Raw genomic sequence first — 21,123 nt, forward strand, 5'->3', positions numbered from 1 at the left:
TGTGGTGTTGGTACAGGGCTGTCAAGCTGTGATAATCTGAACGGGGGGAGATGGTGAGATTTTAAATGGCTCACTGAAACCGTGTGCCAAAAGGAAAAAAAAAATCACAAAATGGGAGAGATTTTAAAAATCTGCCTTGACATAAATCCAAAGGCAGGGAGTGTATCCTTCCCAAATAAGCGAAACATTATCTATTTGCTGCTCTGTGCTTGATTTTTTTGAATGGGGATTGCATTATTTCCCTTCCCCCGGAAATTTTAACTTGCACGAAACATACAAGGAGCCTTGAACCACACCGAAGGGGGGGTGGGGAGATTCAATGTTCCCTAAACGGACAAGAAGGGGGAGCTCAGTGTCCCCTGAAATGTACACAAGAAGGCTGGAGCCACGTCTCCTGAAACACACAAGGCGGGCAGGCCAATGATCTTTGAAACGCACAGGGAGTGGGAGCTCCGTGTCCCTTGGAGGGCACAAGGAGGAGAGCGTTTGGTAGCGGCAGGCAGAGAGGCAGGGACCTAACAGCCTCTCTCTCCTCCTCTCCCCCGCCCCGGCCGGCGCAGGGTTAAGGGCTCCCCCCGCCACCCCGCCTCACCTCGGTGTCATTATTCAGGTTCCACAGATCCAAGCGCCCCATCCCGTCCACACAGGCAAAGAGCGCGGGATGCACTGGTGACCACATGACATCGTAGACATAGTCTGCATTGTCTTCAAAGGAGTAGAGCGGCTTGTTGTGCTGTAAAGCAGAGAGAAGCATGAAGACTTCGTGGCGCTAGTGCTGCCTCGGGCTGTCTGGCGAGTCTAATTAAAAACTTTGCACATTTACCAAGTGTCATAAAACTTCCCCAGATGAAAGGTCCTTGCAGAAGGTGGGACTGGAGCTTTAATGGGGCAACAACTGTCCAGTGGCATAAATAAAATACAGTGAGGCGGGGGGGGCAAAGGGGTGGTTGGGTGGGGAGCTGCTGAGCAGGCTCAAATAGAGCTCGAGACATTCCACACAGGTACGCAGCGCGGCTGCCCCTTAGCTCCCGGGCCTATTTTGGGAAGGGGGGGTGGGGGGAGTCTGGGCGAGGGAGCGCTTTGCATGTTGCTCACACAAAAAAATCAGGTTTGTGGGCTGACCTGATAAGGATCACGAGATTCCCAGGGAGCAGCCGCCCACAGGGGCTCCTTGCTTGGAAGGCAGCGACTGCCACCTAGCGGCGCGTGCATGGTTGCCGCGGCCAATTAGCAGCCTTTGCTATTTCCCCGTTGCGCCGCGGAAGACAGACAAGGGGCATCGCTAAGGGGAGCGACTGACTCCCGGATGACGCGATAGCAAAGGGGTTGCCTCGCTGAATTCATTGTCTGCTGCTTCATGGGGTCATTTCGACGGGTTATACTTGCTCTCCCTCTGAGAGTGCCTCCTCTTCTTTCCCAGGTGATTCAGATTAGTCTAGTGACAGCTGGATATTCCCAAACTGGTTACAATTCAATTTTAAAATGGGGGGAAGGCGAAGCAGGGAGACTGTAGTTGCCACATAAATTAAGTGGTGCAGATCTTATTTGAAGCGAACATTGTCATTTCAAAACACCTTAGAAGTCAGAGGCAAGTTTGCAAGTACACCAGAAATAAAATGTAATTGGACATAATGAATTATTCATCGCATCTGGCTTCTCTTATTCTAATTTTTGCATAATGCTTTCACTAATCCCTGATCAATTAGTGTAAAATGAAATTTAAATGATAATGAAAACTCCAGAGATAAGAGAAATTAAGTATTCTCAGAGTCTGTGACAGAAATCTAAACAATGGGATTTTTAAAGAAACGTCTTCCACATCCACTCAGCTGTCTGTAACAGCTCTTTGGGTTTGGTCTAATGCCTTTGCAAGCAGGGTATGATGGAGATCTGAAGAAAGAGAACATAAGAATTCAAAGTTATGATTCTACCCTACACTTGTAAAGGGACTTTAGTATCAGGTAAAGTATTACACAGAAGACCCTTAGAGAAACAGGGTGGGTGAGGTAGTATCTTTTATTTGACCAACTTCTCTGTTGGTAAGAAAGACAAGCTTTGAAGCGTAGGTAGAGCTCTTCTTCAGGCTTGAAAGCTTGTCTCTCTCACCAACAGATGTTAGTCCAGTAAAATATATTACCCCACCCGCCTTGTCTCTCTGATATCCTGGGACCCACTGGGCTACAACAACACTACATACAGAAGACCTTTGTAAGCCTATTTTTACACTGGTTTTAAATATTTGGGGTTTCTCAAGAAGGTCATTGCAGAATACACCCTGTCCTGATAGTAAAACAAGGGAAAGAAAACATAAATTAATGCTGAGAACACATGAAATAGCTCATGCAGTTGTAATTATTTGCTAATAAGCTATTGATAACTAACAAATTTGCATATAAAATTGTGGAATTTAAGGACCTGATCCAAAGCCTACTGCAATGGAAGTCCTTCTGTTGGCTTTGGATCAGGTTCTAGAAGAATACCTTCAAATTAAAAATAATATTTTTAATGAACAGTTTCTTACCTGCATTATTAATATCACCATTATTTCTAAAAGTGAAGGAACTGAATTTTTACTTATTATGCTGTTTCTTTTTGCATTTTATTAATTTTTGTCAATAAAAATAGAATGGTCAGCTTCAACTCTACTTAGAGTTTACTTCTTGTTTGTTTCATTTTCCGTCATCCTGCATTACACACTGCTGCAGTGTTTAGGTTTTATATATTATATATGCATGTGTGTATGTATATATTCCTCCACGGTGTCTGTGAGTGTACACACAAAACACACACACACACACACACAGCCAAGGAATGTATGTGTTTTCATTGCAATATAAAAAGAATTAATGAAAACATTTCTATTCAGCATAGGTTTTATAACAGTATATTTGCAGCTTTAATTACATGACAGTGTCTTTTTAAAACACAAAGGCATTGGACACTATTTATAGGCCTGCTTTAACTCTGTTTGAGTCAATGGAAGTTTAGCCACTGACTTCCAGTGGAAGCAGGATCAAGTGTTCATATTTAGCCTTATACTTTTTTATTTCATAAATGTAACAAATATTTTGTTTTATTTTTAAAATGTAAACCACTGACAATAAAATGCAGTTAGAGCTCAAGATGAGGAATTACCTCAGTTTGATGTGTACTCTTTCTAAAAAGTTTAAATATTGTCTTCTGGAGTCTTAGTGTTGCAAAAACAAACAAACAAAAATAGCAAGAGCAAATTCTTTCCCAAATAAGGAAAAGCACATGAATGGATCCATTGAAGTGTAAATGGGATGACATGCATGCTTAAAATTAAGCACATGTGTGTTTGCAGAACTGGGGGCTAAGTGATGATCAGGATTTTGAGGAGACAGAAGTATTGTAAAAGATACTTGGGAGCTAATATCTTCAGCTGAAAGCCCGCAAATAGAATTCAGAGCAGGTCACACAACTCCACAATGTCTACAAAACACATACACAGAGCATGCAGTATTTTATATTTTCATTGTAAATTGTGCTGTGTGTTTCAAAGATTTCAGACATAAAAGTTTGCTGGAGAAAACTTAACAGTACTACAAAATAGAGTGTTTAAAGGAAAGAAAGTCCACCCAATTGCTGATAGGCAAATATTTTTCTCATGCACAGAAAATACACTACAAATACAGTACTACAGACCATAAATGTCATAAAATGCCATGTGATTAAGAGGCACAAAATCTATCCACAGTAGATTGCAATCAACATTTCATTTTTAAGAAATACTGAAATTGGATTTATTCTTATTTTATTCTGTCATTCACTTTTTATGGCCTTTTAGCTCCAGCAATATATTTACCAAATAATGACTAGCATGATCCAGAGGATAAGGTACTGAAAAGAGAGTCAGGAGACCTGCGTTCTGTTCTTGACTCTGACTACTGGGTGACCTTTGGCAAGTCACTTCACCCTATATGGCTCAATTTTTCCAACTGTTAAGTGGGATTAATGATACCTACCTTCCTTTGTACAGTGCTTTGAGACTGATGGATGAAAAGCACTGTCTAAGCACTAAGCATTATCATTACCATGATAGTGAAGATCTAAACATGCAAAACGGAAGTCAGGGCTAAAATCTGGACAGCCAGAATAATGTGCATTTAAGAAGCATCCAAACCATTCAGAAAATGAGACTCATATTAATGAATCCGAATGTGGGTCTGCATGGGACAGGGAGATAAGCAATACCACCCGCTCAAATAGCCAAGGTAGCCTGGTTAACCAATCACTAGCTTATTATTGGAAAACATGTTATGGGAATGTAAGTCTGTGAACTGCATCCCTTCGTCTGAGAAGAAATAAATACTGGGCAACCTTTCTACACAAGCCACCAGTAAGGCCCATGCTTAATTTTATGCACTCTGAGTAGTTCTATTGACCTCAATGGAACTACTCATAGTGCACAAGTGCAGGACTGGGGCCTCAGACTTTACTGTAAACCCACTGACTAAGGGCCCAGGCCTGTCAACCCTTAGTCATGTGAGTAGTCCTTACTCCTATGAACATGCATTTGCAAGATCACATTTATCACTACAAACCAGTTCTTCTAGGAACTGTTAAACTGTGAGTCCATGTAAAGTTTATTTTAACACCATTTTAAATTGCTTGAACTTCTGACTTACAAGCTGTAAACCTACCATATGGCTAATGTTATGAAACAACTGGAATTGAAACTTGATGAGCTTGCATTCTTAAGTTTCAGCCCCCATTATCATTCTTACATACAGAACAAATAGATGAAAGCAATGTCTTGAGCCAAATCCACTTATTTTTGAAAAAGGCAATTTTGGGTGAAATTCTGACTCTGCTGAAGTCAATGGGAGTTTTGCCATTGATTTCAAGAGGACCGGGATTTCAGCATACCTTTGCTATACTGGCAGATTGTTTCTCGCTGGCCAATTGCACTTGGGCCATGTTTCTTCAAAACTGCTGAATTCATCAGCTACGCTTTAGTGGGGGTTTTCAACCTTTTATTTTTAAAAGCATCCTTTTATTAAGTCGGCACTTTTCCATATGCCTACTACACTATGCATTTTAGCCACTGATTTATTTTAAAGGACTATTTTTCTCGAACAATTTTTCTTGCAGCTCTTACCTATATGTAAATGACTTATTACAATATTATATCAAATGATAAATTTGAATCTCATTATTCAAAAAGTTCAAAATGTATTATCCTTATTTTGTTACTACAGAAATCAGCACATAGCTCCACCAATCATACCTGTTTTATTCTGCATCACGGAAGGTCCCATGACTGTGCCTTAACTGCATCGCAGACTGATTTACAATTTACTCAGCTCATCATCCTGCCTGCAGAAATGTTTTTGTTCTTTCAGAGAAAGGCTCTGGGACATACTGGCAGCTATTGGCCAGAGTTGGCTTTATCTGGCTGACATTAGGAAGAATATGGCTTAGTGTATTCTTTGTTTAGCGGAGAATCCTTCCCCATCTCCCTCGCATACAGAGGGCCCTCTCACAATGGAACCAGTATGCTCACTGAAGATGGAGGGGGGGGGAAGAGCAGGATTTGAGGAGGTGTAGGGAGGGGCCTTTCTTGGATACTGTTGCATGAGCGAGGGTGCTCAGGGGATGGAGCCAGAGGGGCCAACACTCTGAGGAACTTGTCTTCTGACTCCCACAATGTGGGAGCACCAAAGAGTACTCTGGCTGCCTCAGCAAAACAACCACCACATTCTGTTCAGAATATCTGAAGGAGAATTAAGAACATCTAATCTGGCATCCTATTCTCATATCAACAGTTAGGGAGCTAACTTCCACCTTAGATCATCTGCTGATAGAGAGGGTGGAGTAATGATGCAGGAATGGAGACTGAGACCCAATGAGATACTCAGAGAAAAGCGGAGGACTGTGTAAAAGCACCTCACTGACAGCTAGACAGGAGAGGAATCAGAGCTTTTCAACTAGATCTTGAGCCAATGCCCATTGAAATCTTTCACTGGATCAGGCCCCAAGTTGTTAAGGAAAGGACTATAGCCTGGGCTGCCTGTAACCTGTGCACTCCAAACACCAAGAATAAAGCCTTGAGGAAGAATATTTTGCTTAGGGAAATATGTTGCTGTTGCTGTTTGATTAGGTGGCTCACTCACTCCCCCATCTGACTTAGAAACACAGAAGGTCTTGGATTTCCTACCGCCACCATTCTGTCCCCCTTTTCTCTGCCTCCTCTTCTCCTCTTTTGCCAACAGATAAACTACTAGGCCTCGTAGTAAGCCTCTCCTCTTCTATGGTGATGGTTATGGCTATGCTCCTCCACTTCTGCAACTATTGCCTGAGTCATTCTGCAGCACCCCCACCACCTTGCTCCTCTTCCTGCTCTGTGCTGTGGATAATAGGCAATGATGATGGAGTGGGGAAATGAGGCAGGGATGCAGGATCTAATGGATGCAGTTACAAAGGATCATGACCACAGTTATTACAACACCATGGGTATCACTGGAAAGAGGAAGGAACATTCGCGATCAGGCCCGTCAAAGCCCAGTTGTTCTTTTTAAAAAATAGAAAATACAATTTCATCACGGGGTGGCCAGTCTGGTATCACACTTGTGCTCGGGGAATTATTATGCCTTCTCAGCAGCCCTGTTGTTTCATTCTCAACATGCCACTTGCTAGAATCTGCACTCTGGAGGGTGGGGAATATTGACAAATCTCTAATGTGGCCAAACAGCAGTTTACACTGAGCCATCAGGATTAGTCTTTGTGGCTGGTAGGATCAAGAGGTCTGCAGAGTTTTTCTGGGTCAGCAACTGCAAACTCTGAGCTTAATTATTACTGAAGAGAACCCCATCTTGTAGGATTCTGAACACATTTCCTTTCCTTCTAATAACAAAATATTTCAAAGAGCACAACTGGGGTTGCTGTATTTAACAAGGTAGAAGATGGAGGGAAAATTTTGTTGATTAGGTACATTACAATTTTTTTATTTTTTTTTATATAGTCTTAATTATTCTGAAATACTTCATAGTTGCAGCCTGATTCTGCACCATTGTAGTCAATGAGAGTTTTGCTGTTGACTTCAATGGGATTGGGACTTAATTTTGTGTCAGTTGATGAATCCCTAACACTAACTTCTGCTCTCGATATGTGCATGAAGCTTCCACTGATTACAACAGAATTTACACAAGTGCATTCTCAGGCAGAATTTGGCCCTTTTGGTTTAACACACCAGCCTCACCTCTCACAATATTCCTATTTTATTTTCTTACATGGAGATTTGTTCACAAGATGCTTCATAAGCAAGAAGAAACAGGGTTTGGAATATGCCTATCTGCTGAAGCATATTTTCCTGTCGCTATTTAAAATACAGTTACACCGAAAACCAAAATCATGAGAAACACTTAATGTGAAAAATTCAAGGCTGCCTCGAAACCACCTGACTTCACTTTGGTTTTGCTCCTTAAAATTACCTAGAAAATACCATAATCTTCTTTTCGTATGGCTGGATGAGAGCCAGACCTCTGGCTCCAGAGGTAAAGGGCAAAAACTAAAAATCCTGTCTGAACAGGCAGCTCCACCCTCTTCCCCAAGTCAGTTTGGCTTTTTGACAAAAAGCGAGCTCTGAAGCAAAATCATTCATTGCTTTGGTCTTGGACAAAATTCAAATTCCTGAACTCACATGGCAAACAGAACATTTCCATGAAATCCAGCATGATAACGTTATCACCCTTTGTTTTAATCTATAATCTGATTCAGTGAGCATATGCAGTGATTAGCAGTTTTAATTACTTCTGTTAAAGAGATGAAGTCTTAAATAGAAATATACTTCTTAGGGGCAGATTAAAGAAGGATCCTTAGTGTCACTGGATCTCAGTTGGCAATCTAGGGGATGTGATGTAGCTGTCCATCCATGAAAAAATAAGGTCAAATTTGCCACTGGGCTAAGTGGACACAACTCCACTGTAATCTGTGGGAGACTGGAGGATGGTCAAGGAGTCCATTCAGAGAGAGAATGGGGACAAAGTTTTTTGGGGTACGTAAGTTCAGAGTCCAAGAGGGCTGGAAGGAGTATGTGCAAGACAAAAGGAAGCAACATTTTGTGGGGAGCATCAAAGTTTCAGTGGATTCAGGTCACTTAGGTATAGTCTATACTCTAAAAGGTTGCCAGAATAGCGAAAGTTATACCTTCTAATGGAGACGCAGCTTATACTGGCAAGAGTGCTTTTGTTCTTGTGTCTACACTAAGGCTTTTGCTGGTATAGAAATGATGTAAAAAAATACATCACCCTCCTAACTGACATTATATACTGGTAAAAGGTTGAAATGTAGACCTGTCTCACCCCACCCCTCTTTCTGCTGTGAGATATACTCCAAGATAAAGATTTTTTTTTTACGATTAGTAAAAGTTATGGATTACAGACCTGAGCATGCAACCCTCACTCGCCCAAATAGTTCCAGTGGCCCTAATCCTCATGTCAGGCCCAGGGGCACTCAGTGTAGGCACAAGGGGGGGCGGGGGCAAAGGTGTCTTTATAACACCTCTGCATTTCCTCAGTCCATGAAGCTGTCTGGGGATGAACTGGTTGTAGGCACAAGTTAGAGCAGTCCCTGGGCTATAACCTACAGCTGCCTTCGAACGCCCTCAAGAGCCATACTGGTAGTCATGGCTTGCTGATGCACAATGTGCTCCAGCCACACTTCCTTCCCCAGCACAACTCCTTGTGCCGAGGGCTAATAAATGGAGGTAATATAGAACCCACTATCCTAGCTTTCCACCTCTCAGGGATTTCCCTTTGAAAGAGGAATCCTCAGCAGGCCACCTAGGCCATTTTCAAGGAATCTTTGCAACACTTGAGCTTTGCAAAGCAACCTATTGGGGCTGAGGATGATGTTTATTGACCCTAATGGGTCAATGCATGAGTGAGGATTTCAGGATTAGTCCCTAAGGATGTGAGTTAGTGCCAGTAATAGCATAAGTAATCAGATGGGTTTCTCACACAGCTCTACCAATACTTGGTTGTGTGGACTTGTGTGGACTCAACTTGGTTGTGTGGACCACCAAGGCCCCCGCTGAATTAACTGCTTTTCCTGTTTTAAATTAAAGATCTGTCCACTTCTAGAACAGAAATTACGAACTGTTGTGGTTTTGTGATATGGACAAATGTGCTCTAAGGATAGGAGGAGCCCTCCCAACTCAGTTTCAATGTCCCTACCTAATGCCACAGAGCCTGAACCAGAGTTTCCAGAGCTGAAAGGCTGGTGTGCTTACCTGCTGTGCAAGTTCCGGTAGCTCCATGAAAAAGCATGAAAGCAATAGCTTTGGTGAGAAGGCACATGCAGGGAAAATGAGATATTAATTATTAAAGCAGGAGGTGAGTATCCCATTGGAATATTCAGTTCCAGGCAATTTATGGTCTAGGAAATTATTAGAAATTAAAATAAAAAAGGAAAAAAATGATGCAGTGGAGTAAGTTCTACGTACTGTACCATTAGTACCAACCTGTATTCTGTTTGACTGACAAAAGGAGCCTTTTTGCTTAATAGAATGTCAAGTACAATTGTTTTCATAGATTCATAGATGATATGGCCAGAAAGGACCATTGTGATCATCCAGTCTGACCTGCGGAATACAGGCCATAGGACTTCCTGAATTAACACCTGTTTGAACTAGTGTTTATGTTTTAGAAAAACATCTTGCTTTTAAAATTCCCAATGGTGGAGGAACCACCACCTCTCTTGATACGTTGTTCCCATGGTTTTGTTAAGTTTATTGTATTTTTATCACAAATACTATTTACTTTTTTCTGTACTTGTATCAGTAAATGTGAGTTAGTCGATAAGAAATCTAAGGCACTGACACTGACTACCCTTTGTTTAATTGGTATTATACTAGATCAAATCAATGTCAGCTAATCAGATTTCTAGATCCTTGTCCAATAATCCCTTGATTATCCAGAAAAGTAAAAATTAAAACTATTACAAATCTGTGTACTAGTAAACTTAAAAAATATGGACATTTTATGAATAAATTGTTTTTTTATTGACTAACTCACATACTAAGTCGATTTTTCTGATTCATCCTGCTACAGCAATTTCCATCGGAGTACATTTGTTCTATTGCACAGGTTGTATTGTCATCTTTTTTTTATTACTATTCAGATTCATTCTTGGCAGGACACAGGCAGCAGCAGCAATGCAAGCTTTCCACATCGCCCTATTGATTTGCTTCCAGGAGGGGACCACCTCTCAGTAGGAGACAGCTGTTCAGTCTCCAGGCCAAATTCAAAACTGAGGTAAGTGTGGATTCAAGTTACAGGCTGGGAAGATGGTGTGAAAGTACAGGTTGGTGTCACTTGCTCCAAGACGTGGAAGGAGGGGTCATATCAGGAAAAGCAACCAAAGGGAGACTATAGGAAGTTGTAAGAAAGCAAATCCCCTGTTGGTTGCTTTGCTATTCCCCCGACAGCCACTCACAAAGTGTAAACTACACCAACATCTGGCTACCAAGACTCCGGCCTGAAGCAGAAATATCCCACCTCAGCAACTTTCCTCCTCAACTGCCATGTGCCTCCCCTAATCTCCCACCAGCTGCCACTGTCTTCCAATAACTGCCCAGGCCTTTCTGTGCATCTGAGCCACAGTCCATTGTGAAGTTTTTGTATGTAGAGCCCAATCTGAAATGTATAAGTTTGTTCCACTGTTTAAAATGAAGTGTACCAGCCCAGCCCAGCCCAATAGACTGTGGATTGGAGCAGCCCAGGAGAACAAGGGGATAACAGGCAAGCAAAGTGAATTGGAAGGAAGATGTAATACAAGGCATGAAAGGGGAACTGGACAGAAGAGGCTGCAAATGGTGCAAAAGAAGGAAGACAAAACTGCCAGCAGTGTGGGGGTGATCCTGACGGCCTGTCAACACCACATCTTCTCTCAGTCTAATGATCAGCATTTGCCATTCTGATTAAACATAAGGCAAAGGCGGGGACACAAGTATGGATTAGGAGAATGCTCTAACACATACAACCTCTCTTCTACTCAGCTACCCCTTCTGGTCATGTGTTAGACAAAGACACAAGTGGAGAACAGTGTACCAACCATAAGCAGCTTCCCCATGCTTCTAGCAGAGTTGAAGGGTAAGAACTGGGAGAGATGGGTGAGACTGGAAAGGGAAGTCAAAATCCAGCTCTTCTTCCAGCCCGTACAATCTCCCTCCAGTAGCAAGCACAGAAAACTTCCTCAAGTCTGCAGCTAAAGTCTCTTTATGGCAGAATAATGCACTGTCCTGATAAGCCCCAAAAAATCCAGTCCTGCTTTCTTCTCATGACATAACCCCCACTCTGCACAGCAATTACAGTCAGAATACTAATGATACTTATATTGCATTATTTAACAACACAGAATTTATTAAGTATCTAATCAACAGGAGTGTTAATGAATTAAACAATTATGCTTAGCCTTTCCAAAGCACTTTACATCTTCAAGGCACCGTACAGACAATATCTAATTAAGGACAAGGCTCAGCAGAGCTTTTCCCACTGGCTCCTCCATTTTGACTGTTCTGGATCCCAGGTTCTTACAGGACATGGCATGCTCTCATGCGTCAATGGCAAACCTTCCATTCCCTTCACCGGGAGTCACATGGTGCCACTGATGTCAAAGAGCCAGGAGTGTACATTATTTTTTATCACCCTCCCCCCCGTTCTGGTTCTGTCACTACCTTAACAAAAGACATTTATTCCAGCTACAATATTTCTCTGGGTGCTAACAGAAGCATTAAAAAGGTGATATAATTATTGAATAATCTGATGTGTGATTACTTGGACATTTTATCACTGATACCCACAGAGTCTTCATTTCTCAGCTAGTTGAGGATGTCTTTCTCAGTTATTTGTCTGAACTCTGCCTTTCAGTGGATGGAAGAGTGTGTTAACTGCTAGGGCAGATTATAAAATGTCACGCCAGATTGTTTTAAGGGAGCCAGTGATTTCAATCTATCAGTCAAACTCGCACTACCCAAGTGCCTTTCCCATAAGCACCCCAGGGTGCTGCACAATGTCAATAGACAATAGAAACACGTAGGTTTCATGTTTCGCTTTGCAATTGGACAGTGACTCTGAAGCTTTAAAAAGAAAGGAATTGAATTTCAGGACTAAGGAGGATAATATGCATGGGATTAAGACAGCATCTGTATGAACAAACAAACTCTGAAGTCTTTGAATGCTGAAAAAGAGTGATCTGACAAATAAGGAGCAAAGGGCAAAAGCAATGTTGAGTAAACCGTTGTAAAGCATCATCAGCACTTAATAATTAAAATTAACCCACTGATTTATTGGTAGACAATCAAACTATTTGAAGGGATGAACCAAAGGCCACGGAAGTCAATAGATGTCTTTCCAATGACTTTTCAGTCGGTTTGGATGAGGCCCTTAAGGGGAACAGTGTGATTTAAAAGGCTTAAATTCTCGCTGCAGAATATTGTACTAACCGCAAACAAGAGAATTAACCAAATGATATGCAAACAAAATATTGCAGTGGTCAAATGAGAAGGAAAAGGAAGTATAGACTGGCATTTCTGCACAGGTCTCGTATCTCAGTCTGGCTGGATTCCCGAGCAGATTAAAGTTTTAAAAGGTAGCTGCTATAAAAAGCTAGCTGTCTACCATGGGAGCCTTCTCCTGAACAGTGAACCATAAGGTCACCTATTACAGATATGAATTTAGTTCTTTGTTAAATTATTGTATTCAGCAGGATCTGATTCAAACATTTTGGCATTGGATTGGGGACGGACTGTGGACCACTATCAGCACTGTTATTTGCTGCGTCCAAAACACTCTACAATAGTGCTATTGCCGTTTTAGACCAGTATTCGAGAATACTGTGGTTTTATTTGTAACGTGTTCTATAAGACAACTACCTGAGATAAAACGTTGTTTTCATCCCTGGCGTAATTTCATTAAAGTGACTGATGAATGAGGCCCTTATGGACAAATTCAACACCGACTGACCGGTCTGTCAAATATCATGCATCTCACATGACAACCACGTATTTGGTACCCCACAGTGCAGCCTCGCTGAGATGTCACGCTTTCAGTTGAGCTTCAGGAACCCTCTGTAGTTGTGGCTACGAGCCACTAGGGGCAACTGTAGCAACTGCTGAGCAGGCCTCTGGGTGGTCTTTCTGGCTCCCCCCGGCTGCTCCCCTTATTGGATCTAAGTGGGGAAGTGCCAGTTGGGAAGAGGAGGCAGCAGCAAAACCAAGCAGAAGTGGATGGGGCAGAAGGTGAGGGTCCAACATGGGGTCCAGACTCCCCTAGACTCCCCAGCTTTAGTCACCCCAGACATTCTCAGACAGCATTTGCCACCTATCCCCCCATCCAGCTCCCAGTGATCCCCCATCCCCTCGACCCAGAGACACTGGACACCCCACCCAGGCTCCTACCCAACCATCAGTCACCCCCACCCAGCTACCCCAGCACCGTTCACCATCTACCCCCCCATCCAGCTCCTAGTCATCCCCAATCTCCTCTACCCCGGTACCTGTAGACACCAGACACACCCACTGGGATTCCCACCCATTCCCCAATCAGCCTCACCCAGCCACCTCCAGATACCAATTGACCATATTTCCACCAAGCCCCCAGTTGCCTCCCTCTGGACAGCCACTCCAGGCACTCCCAGCAGCCTTCCACCCAGCCACCAGATATCCCCACCCAGCTACCCCTTCAAACAACCTCTATCCATCACCTAGCTACCCCCAGACCTCTCTGGCACCCACCAATCCTCCAGACATGTGCCAGAATGCTTGTTACAGCTGCCAAGTTTTGAGCAGTTCCATATCCCATCCCCATCGCAAGTTGGGGCAGGGTCTGTTGACTATAAAATCAAGTTTAGGGTTACATGCAAATTATTTACAATCATACAAATTAAGTTGTTAATTTCCATAAGATGTCAGACATGGAGCAGTGCAACACGTGGCAGCTCTGATCACTGATGTCATTGAAAAGACTCCCATTGTCTACAATGGACATTGGATCAGGCACTGAGAATATATATTTTAACAAACATATAATTAAGCCTTTGCATAAGGAGGGTTCAAATAACTGACAAGTATCGAGGTAGCTCCATTTCTATTTAGAGCGTAATGCTGTCACATGACCTGCCTCTAGCCCGTTTTGTAGTTACATTTGCTATGCATCTGTATCATCATTTCCCACTCATGATGCCTTTGAGGAAAACATTCTAAGATGCTTCCTGGTTGTGTCAGTTTCCAACACTGGAATATTGTTGGGTGCAGCTCAAGATGTGAGCCAAACAACATCAGCAATTCTTAAAGACATTGCCAAGATTAAAATCAGACATTTCAAAAACAAATCTCTACCTACTGAATGATAACTCAATTTAGATAATTTCATCAGCAAGAATATTAACCTAATTTACCTTTTACCACACACACTCGTTTAGATTTTGTTTTTCATTCAGCTCCCACAATGAAGGTAGCCTGGTCTATTTAATCAACTTCATATTTTTCCCCTCATTTTAGTTACCCTATACCAAGACAATACTACTGAAGATGGGGTTTGCAGCTGCTTAGTTTCACCAAACTGCATGGCCATTTTTGTTGCGCAAAATAATCTCTCTGTGTGAGGTCTGTACACAATACATCCCTGGACATGTACATGTATAGTGTGTATAGATTTTACAACTGATAATAACTACATTAAATCTCCTCAGGGCTTCCTCTAGTCAGAAGGAAAAAACCCTCCTTCTGTGCCAACACCTTGGTGTACTGTTTGCATATTATTAACCCTAGGAGTTTGGCCTGCATATGGAGTACTGGGTTGGTCACTTTGTAAACTGTAATACAAAACAACACAAACTGTAACCAAAGTCAAAAATATTAGTAGTACATTCTGATTCAGTTTGCAGAAGCACAGTTCTTTAGTAAGTGCCAGAAAATGTCAACTTCTGTCAGAGAATCATATTTGTTAGAAATAGAAAGTATTATTCAAGTCATCTACTCCATCACCAGTGATTTCCCTAATGCTGTTCTGGTGACTAACCCTAATTTATATTTTGTCAAGTACTTTTAGATCTATGGCATATTATTCTAATTATTATACGACAGAGTTTATTACAGGTGCAGCTCCATTGGGCCAGGTTCACTGAACTGGATTCGCTGAACCTGGAACTGGACCATTTATTTCTCAGCACCAACTTGGATGTTCCTGATCCCAGGGGGATTTGCTCAAGGGAGGGCAGATGATGTTGTTGAAGATAGACTCCCCTTCTATTCTGCTAGGGGTTGTGGTGGCTCTGCATCCCATCCACAGAGGCTGGGAAGGAGATGGGGTGATCATCTTCTTAGACAATGCCACCACTTTTTGGACTGTGCTGGCCCGTATAGGTCCTCAGTAAACAGTAGGTTAGGGTGGCATTTTGCCATCACAACATCCTCCCCCAATAGACTTTCTTCTGTCAGGGGACGATGCAGAAGTGTAGGCAAGGAAAAGCTGCCTATGGAGGATGGCATAGACCTTGGGGTGAATTTAGCTGAGGCAGATATACTAGGGATGAATTTTAGCCACGGAGTCCTCATGCATTGCCATAGCTAAATTATCTCTTCATATGAGACACATTCTTCACCCTCATTTAAAGCTTAAGTTTCAAAGTATTTCTGAGAATGATATTTTCATGTAACAACTCCCCAAATTCATACTGTGCTTCTTTTGCAATGTTTGAACAGTTAACTTGAGCAACAGGAAAAAGGAAAGTATATGAGGGGGAAAGAATGATTAATTAATAATAGCGGATGCAACCTTCTGTTGGAATAGATTAGGCCTTGATTATAAGCTGCAAAAATGGGCAATATTTGCCTATAAAAGTTATCTAAGCAAGCCTACCCAGTCCCCTCCTAGATCTCTCACCTTTGTGGTCCACAACTTGACTGTCCAGTCAAATGATGATGTGACAAAGAGATGGGAAAAGTCGATCGGGCCCACTGCCATGTGGCAATTGATCCCCGTGACAGGTCCTTGGTGGCCTTCAAAGATTTCACCAATTCCTGCTTTACTGCAGAAAGAAAATACACACACTAACATTCAGGGACTTTTGAATACTAGGCTTTTTTCTTTATCTTCAAGTTCTTGTCTCACTGTTTCCCTAGTAAACTGTCATGCAATCTGTAAAATTCAGCATCTTTCAGTTCAGGCTTTGTCTCTAGGGACGTGCTGCTGTGGGCACAATTCATGCACTGGGGTGGCCAGAACCTCACTTACTGAGACTTCCTTAATCTGCAGAATACATCCATACGTGGCACTTATATACAGTATCAACTATACTGTGCTTTAGAATAATATGAATAATAATAAAGGAAGACTCACAGAGCCAAATAAATCAGAGTGAGCCATTATCATGGGAATTAGCCATTAAAATTCAAAATGCATAAATAACAAAGACACATCATTAGCAACTTCCTTTCTTTCTAAATATCTGAAACAACCTTCTCATGGCAGCTGGCCAGTTCACCAAGAAGCAAATCCTACTCATATGATTAAGGCGAACAGGATTTGTCGCCAAGTCCTATGGGCTAGTTATTGGTTTGAAAGAAAAGATTTCCATTTCAGAGGAACGTAGAACAGGAAGGGATCTCCTGGGTCCTCATGTCCAGTCCCCTGCTCTAGGAGGCAACTCTGTTATCTAATCCCATTCATAAACTTATCAAGCTCCATTTTTATTACATGAAATGCAGATCACCTGAGGAAAGACCAGAACAGCTATAAAGAAGGAAAAAATGTAAATCTTCATTAGAGAGCGTATGCGTAGTGTGTTACTCATTCTGTTAACTTACCAAATCAACTTACTGCACTGCCTCACTGTACAAAGAAAAGAGAATAATAACATCTCCCCTTCGGTCACACCACAAAAGGAACAAACTCATTCAAAATATCACCGGCTCCAACACAGCCGCAAAGTCCATGCAGTCTTATCCCTTCTCAGTAGCACCAGAGTCAATGCAGAGCAGCCAGAAGGCAAGGCCAAGAACTCTATTAGAAGGAACCTTTCCAGGCTCTCTCCTCAAACACCCCTATCAGCCATGGCAACATGGCTGAACCAGTAGCTGCATTGCCATTGGCTATCAGCCAGTGGTTGAATTCTGCAATACCTCTGAGGAAGCGCTGATTTACCGCCAGTCTTATTGTGGTCTTTTCTCCAGCCCTCTCTCCTTTTTCCACAGAGCTAATGGGCTGCATGGATATTTTATAGCTAGGTTCTGGGGATGTGGAGAGAGTGACTTGGATAGCTGTTTTCCCCAGATGCCGCTTTCTCCAGAATTTTGCTTCCCTCTGCACTGTGCTGTGATGGAGAGCATTGAGGACCGATGAAAATAAAATGCAGTTTGGGAATGATTCCCAACAGAACACAGGCAAGAGTAGCAAAGAAGCAAGAACAGCAAGAGCAGCTGACACTTTCCTCCTCTGGTGGAGGACAAAACAGGCACATCTGAAAGATGAGAAGTGCTAAATTAGAAATGACTTTGGGCAGCTTTCACTTATCCAAACAGCCAAAGATTAATTCAAACCATCAGTCACTATAACCCTAGACAGAGACATCGAGTGTTGCTGTACTATCAGCAAAAAAGGGAAAATAATCCTTTACAAAAGCGACTATTTGTTTAATATTATGAAAAAATGTAACAGAGGGTCCATTCTTTAAACACTGCATCGACGTTAAGGAAAATTATTTGGACATTAGAATTATAGAAAACAACAGCATGTGAAGCTACATCACCCCAGTACATTTCAAAGTGTTGAATAAAATGTAAACCCACCAATGGAGAGCTGAAGAGCTTGTTCTTTACAAGAGGCTCTCAAGAACGCTGCACAATGAAAGTGTTAGCAGTTAACACAAGCACACAAGTTGGCTGAGATTCATTTTAATGAACATGAGGAACTGATCTTTGAAGTGCCCCTGGGGAGATTCCTCTGGCTGCTAACAGCATCCTGAAATAGTTTACAGGGTGCAAAATAAGGAACTCATTTAAATTATGGAAGTGGATTTACACCTTCACCACATTGGGTGAAGAATAGGAGATCATTGTTAGAATGTACATAGCACCAAGGCTCTCCTCCTGATCTAATACTTGGAGTCATAGTTCATACTTCGAAAGATCAGTGCATGGGTAGATTCCCTATAATGCTAGAAAACATTCTAATGGGCAGTCTTTACACTGTGCTTAAGAAAGCCTCACTTTCCTATGAAGATCGTTAATGGCCCGATCCTGTGCTGCTTACTGAGGCAAAACAGCCATAGAAGTCAATGGGAGTACAGGTTGCAGGATCAGACTGCAATACATTTTGGGCGACATTTTGTCCTGCATTACGCAGGTGCACTCCTGAGAAGATGGGGTAGGAAGCTTCTCCCCAGTGTAACCTGCTAGAAAAAGGCAGGCTGAAGATATCATGCAAGGAAGTTCTAGGCTGAGGAGGAGCAGTTAGCCACCTTGGGGTTGCACCCAGACCCCCAGCACACGTAAGGCACTAGGTGGGAGATATGCACAATGCTTTTGCTTTAAGAAATGGTGAGGAGTGCTGCTGAATGTTCTGTCTCAGCGTCCCAGGAGCCATTCTGCCCTTTGCAGGCAGAATAGCTCTGAGACTCTTCTGTGGGCTGCTGCCATTCTGCCTTCTTCTGTCCCCACCCCCAGACTCACAGGAGCACGGTTAGAATTTTGCCCTTTAACAGACTATATCTCTACCTGCCATTAACAAGAGTCTGGAGGTGTAACTGAACAAACAAGGTAGGCTGACTCTCCAGAGTGGAGACCTACGATGAAGCTAAGGGTAATGAACATTGGGTGTGGGGGTGTGGCGCATTATATCCTACTCTTGTCTTTTGACTAATTTAGATCTGAATATCCTAAAACTAATCTATCTGTAATGGTGTAAAACTACAGAACCCGAACAGTGCTGATCATAATGGACCAACCCAAGAGGCTTATTGTTCTCCACAACACACTAGCACCCGCCTCACCTCCTAGACACAGAAACAGGATCTGCTGTAAGTAAGCAGTACTGAAAATCACCTTCCATGACGACAAGCTGTGTAGACCGTACCCTCCTCGCTGCCAACCACAAAGTTGTTGACGTCTCCTGTTGGGAAAGCCATTCCTGTAACTGCCACCGGCTTGGATTTATTGTAGGACAGCTCCATGCTCTCCTATCAAAACAGTCCAGAGTTATTTTTTTATTTTTGTTTTTCAGCAATTGTTTTCTAAATGAAAACAATCATTTGGCTAAATGACGTGTTGATTTTGCATAGGACATCACAAGAAGCCACCACAATGTCACCAGTCATAATGCATGATACTCCCATTCACACTGCTGCATATCCCAGGTTCCAAAGCGGCTGGAATTCATCAGTCTGTGCTACATCTTCTTAAGTCAGACAGAGATGACAGGTGAGAATTTAAAAACTAATGGTGCAGAAACTAAAGATAATACCTTAATGGCTTCACTTGTCAGCCCCAGGCTCTAATAAAACATACAATACCCTTCTATTTACAAACATTCTTGAAATCAATTGTTTACTGAGAAACACAGGTAATATCAGATACACCCTGCACACTTACCAAACTATGCTATTTGTACCTCAATAGAACCGATTTAGAAAGTTAGTGTCATGTCACCATTGCCATTCTAAACAGTATTTTTAAAGGGGTTGTTGTAGCAACCATAAACATTCGCTCTGGGTTCTATTGTCAAGTTGCAAGCATGTGAGCCAATTTTCTTTCACTTTCCCTAGCCACGCTTCAAACCAAATAAGCTGTGTCCATGTTTTGAAGTAACATGAGAGTGGATACTCTATTTTATTAGCATATCGTTTAAGCAGATTTTTTTTTTGCACATACACAACTCAAAACCACTTGATTTTGAAGCTTAAATTGTGTAACTCAAGAGCCCACAATGCAGATGATGGATTTAGCAATTTTCATTTATAGCTATTTAGCCAGATATTTTTTCCCTTTTCAAAATTCCAAAGTCACTGGTCTTTTAGGGCCCAATCCTGTAGCCATCCCTTCCAGTAGAAGTCTTACTGAAGCCTGATGGGAGTAAAGGCTGCAGAATCAGCTCTATAGTATTCCTTACGAGCTGCAATATATCCTCCCATGAAAAACATTTGCCTTTGTTAAAAGAGCCAAAACAAAAACTAGCAAATTCATAGACATAACAATGTGGAGCAAATATGCATATGCTTGTGTGGGTGCAAATCTCCATAGGGCAGATCCTCAGCTGGTGTCTACATGGAGCGCTCACTTTAATGGAACTTTGAAAATTGACATCAGCTGAGGATCTGCCCCCATATGTACATCTGCCACCTTGTGGCCATACACACCAATGCTTCTTTGAAAATCTGCCTCCATATTTCTAGAAGGTTTAAGACTGTGAGACAAACCAGCAAAAGCCGTGAAATTCCGAGCTGAGACTAGCACCTTGACTTCAAGTTGCATGCTTTTCTTTGCAACAGCAGCATAAGTTCAGCATAGGATTTCTGACTCAGTGTAGAATGTACCATGTTGTTGGAACCCAATTCTGGAGCTGCTGTATGCATGGACATCCCATGTAAATGGAGCGGTTACAGAACGGGGATGTTCACAAACCCTTGTGTCAACTGTAGCACTGTGCTGTGTAAATGCATTTTGTGTCAATAACTAATATTAAAACCAAACAACTGATATGTATCTGCACAGGGGTAAAATTAGTATAAATGTTCATTTCAGAGAAATTTCTACTAGCTATTTTAAAACAAGATTATATAACTGTCGTGATCTATCTCAAGAATGCAGTGTTGCTGTAGCCATATGGGCCCCAGGATATTAGAGACACAAGTTGAGTGAGGTAATAACTTTTATTAGACCAACTCCTGTTGGTGAGAAAGACGAGCTTTGAGTTAGTTTCCCTGACCTGAAGAAGAGCTGTGTGTAAGCTCGAAAGCTTGTCTCTCCCACCAACAGAAGTTGGTCCAATAAAAGATACTACCTCATCCACCTGGTGATCTATCTCACACATTTTAGTGAAACCCAGTAATAAAACATTCTTCTTCCCAGTAAACAGAAGAAAGAGGGATGTACTGGACTACAAACAC

At 42.1% G+C, this 21,123-nt stretch overlaps 1 protein-coding gene across 7 annotated transcripts in view; it reads right to left on the reverse strand.

Moving 5' to 3' along the window:
* The window catches only part of DYNC1I1 (dynein cytoplasmic 1 intermediate chain 1), a 255,231-nt gene that overhangs the window by 30,977 nt on the left and 203,131 nt on the right, over positions 1-21,123 (reverse strand). For 6 of the 7 annotated variants that reach the window (XM_074945881.1, XM_074945885.1, XM_074945882.1 and 3 more), the window contains 3 exons: positions 19,064-19,197; positions 15,906-16,050; positions 593-733 (listed from right to left, as the gene is read on the reverse strand). In XM_074945881.1, the coding sequence (XP_074801982.1) occupies positions 593-733; positions 15,906-16,050; positions 19,064-19,197 (420 nt within the window). The remainder of the gene's footprint in view (positions 1-592; positions 734-15,905; positions 16,051-19,063; positions 19,198-21,123) is intronic. The other variant, XM_074945884.1, reaches the window with a different exon arrangement.

The sequence above is a fragment of the Natator depressus genome, chromosome 2, assembly GCF_965152275.1.
Source record: "Natator depressus isolate rNatDep1 chromosome 2, rNatDep2.hap1, whole genome shotgun sequence".
Taxonomy (NCBI): Eukaryota; Metazoa; Chordata; order Testudines; family Cheloniidae; genus Natator; species Natator depressus.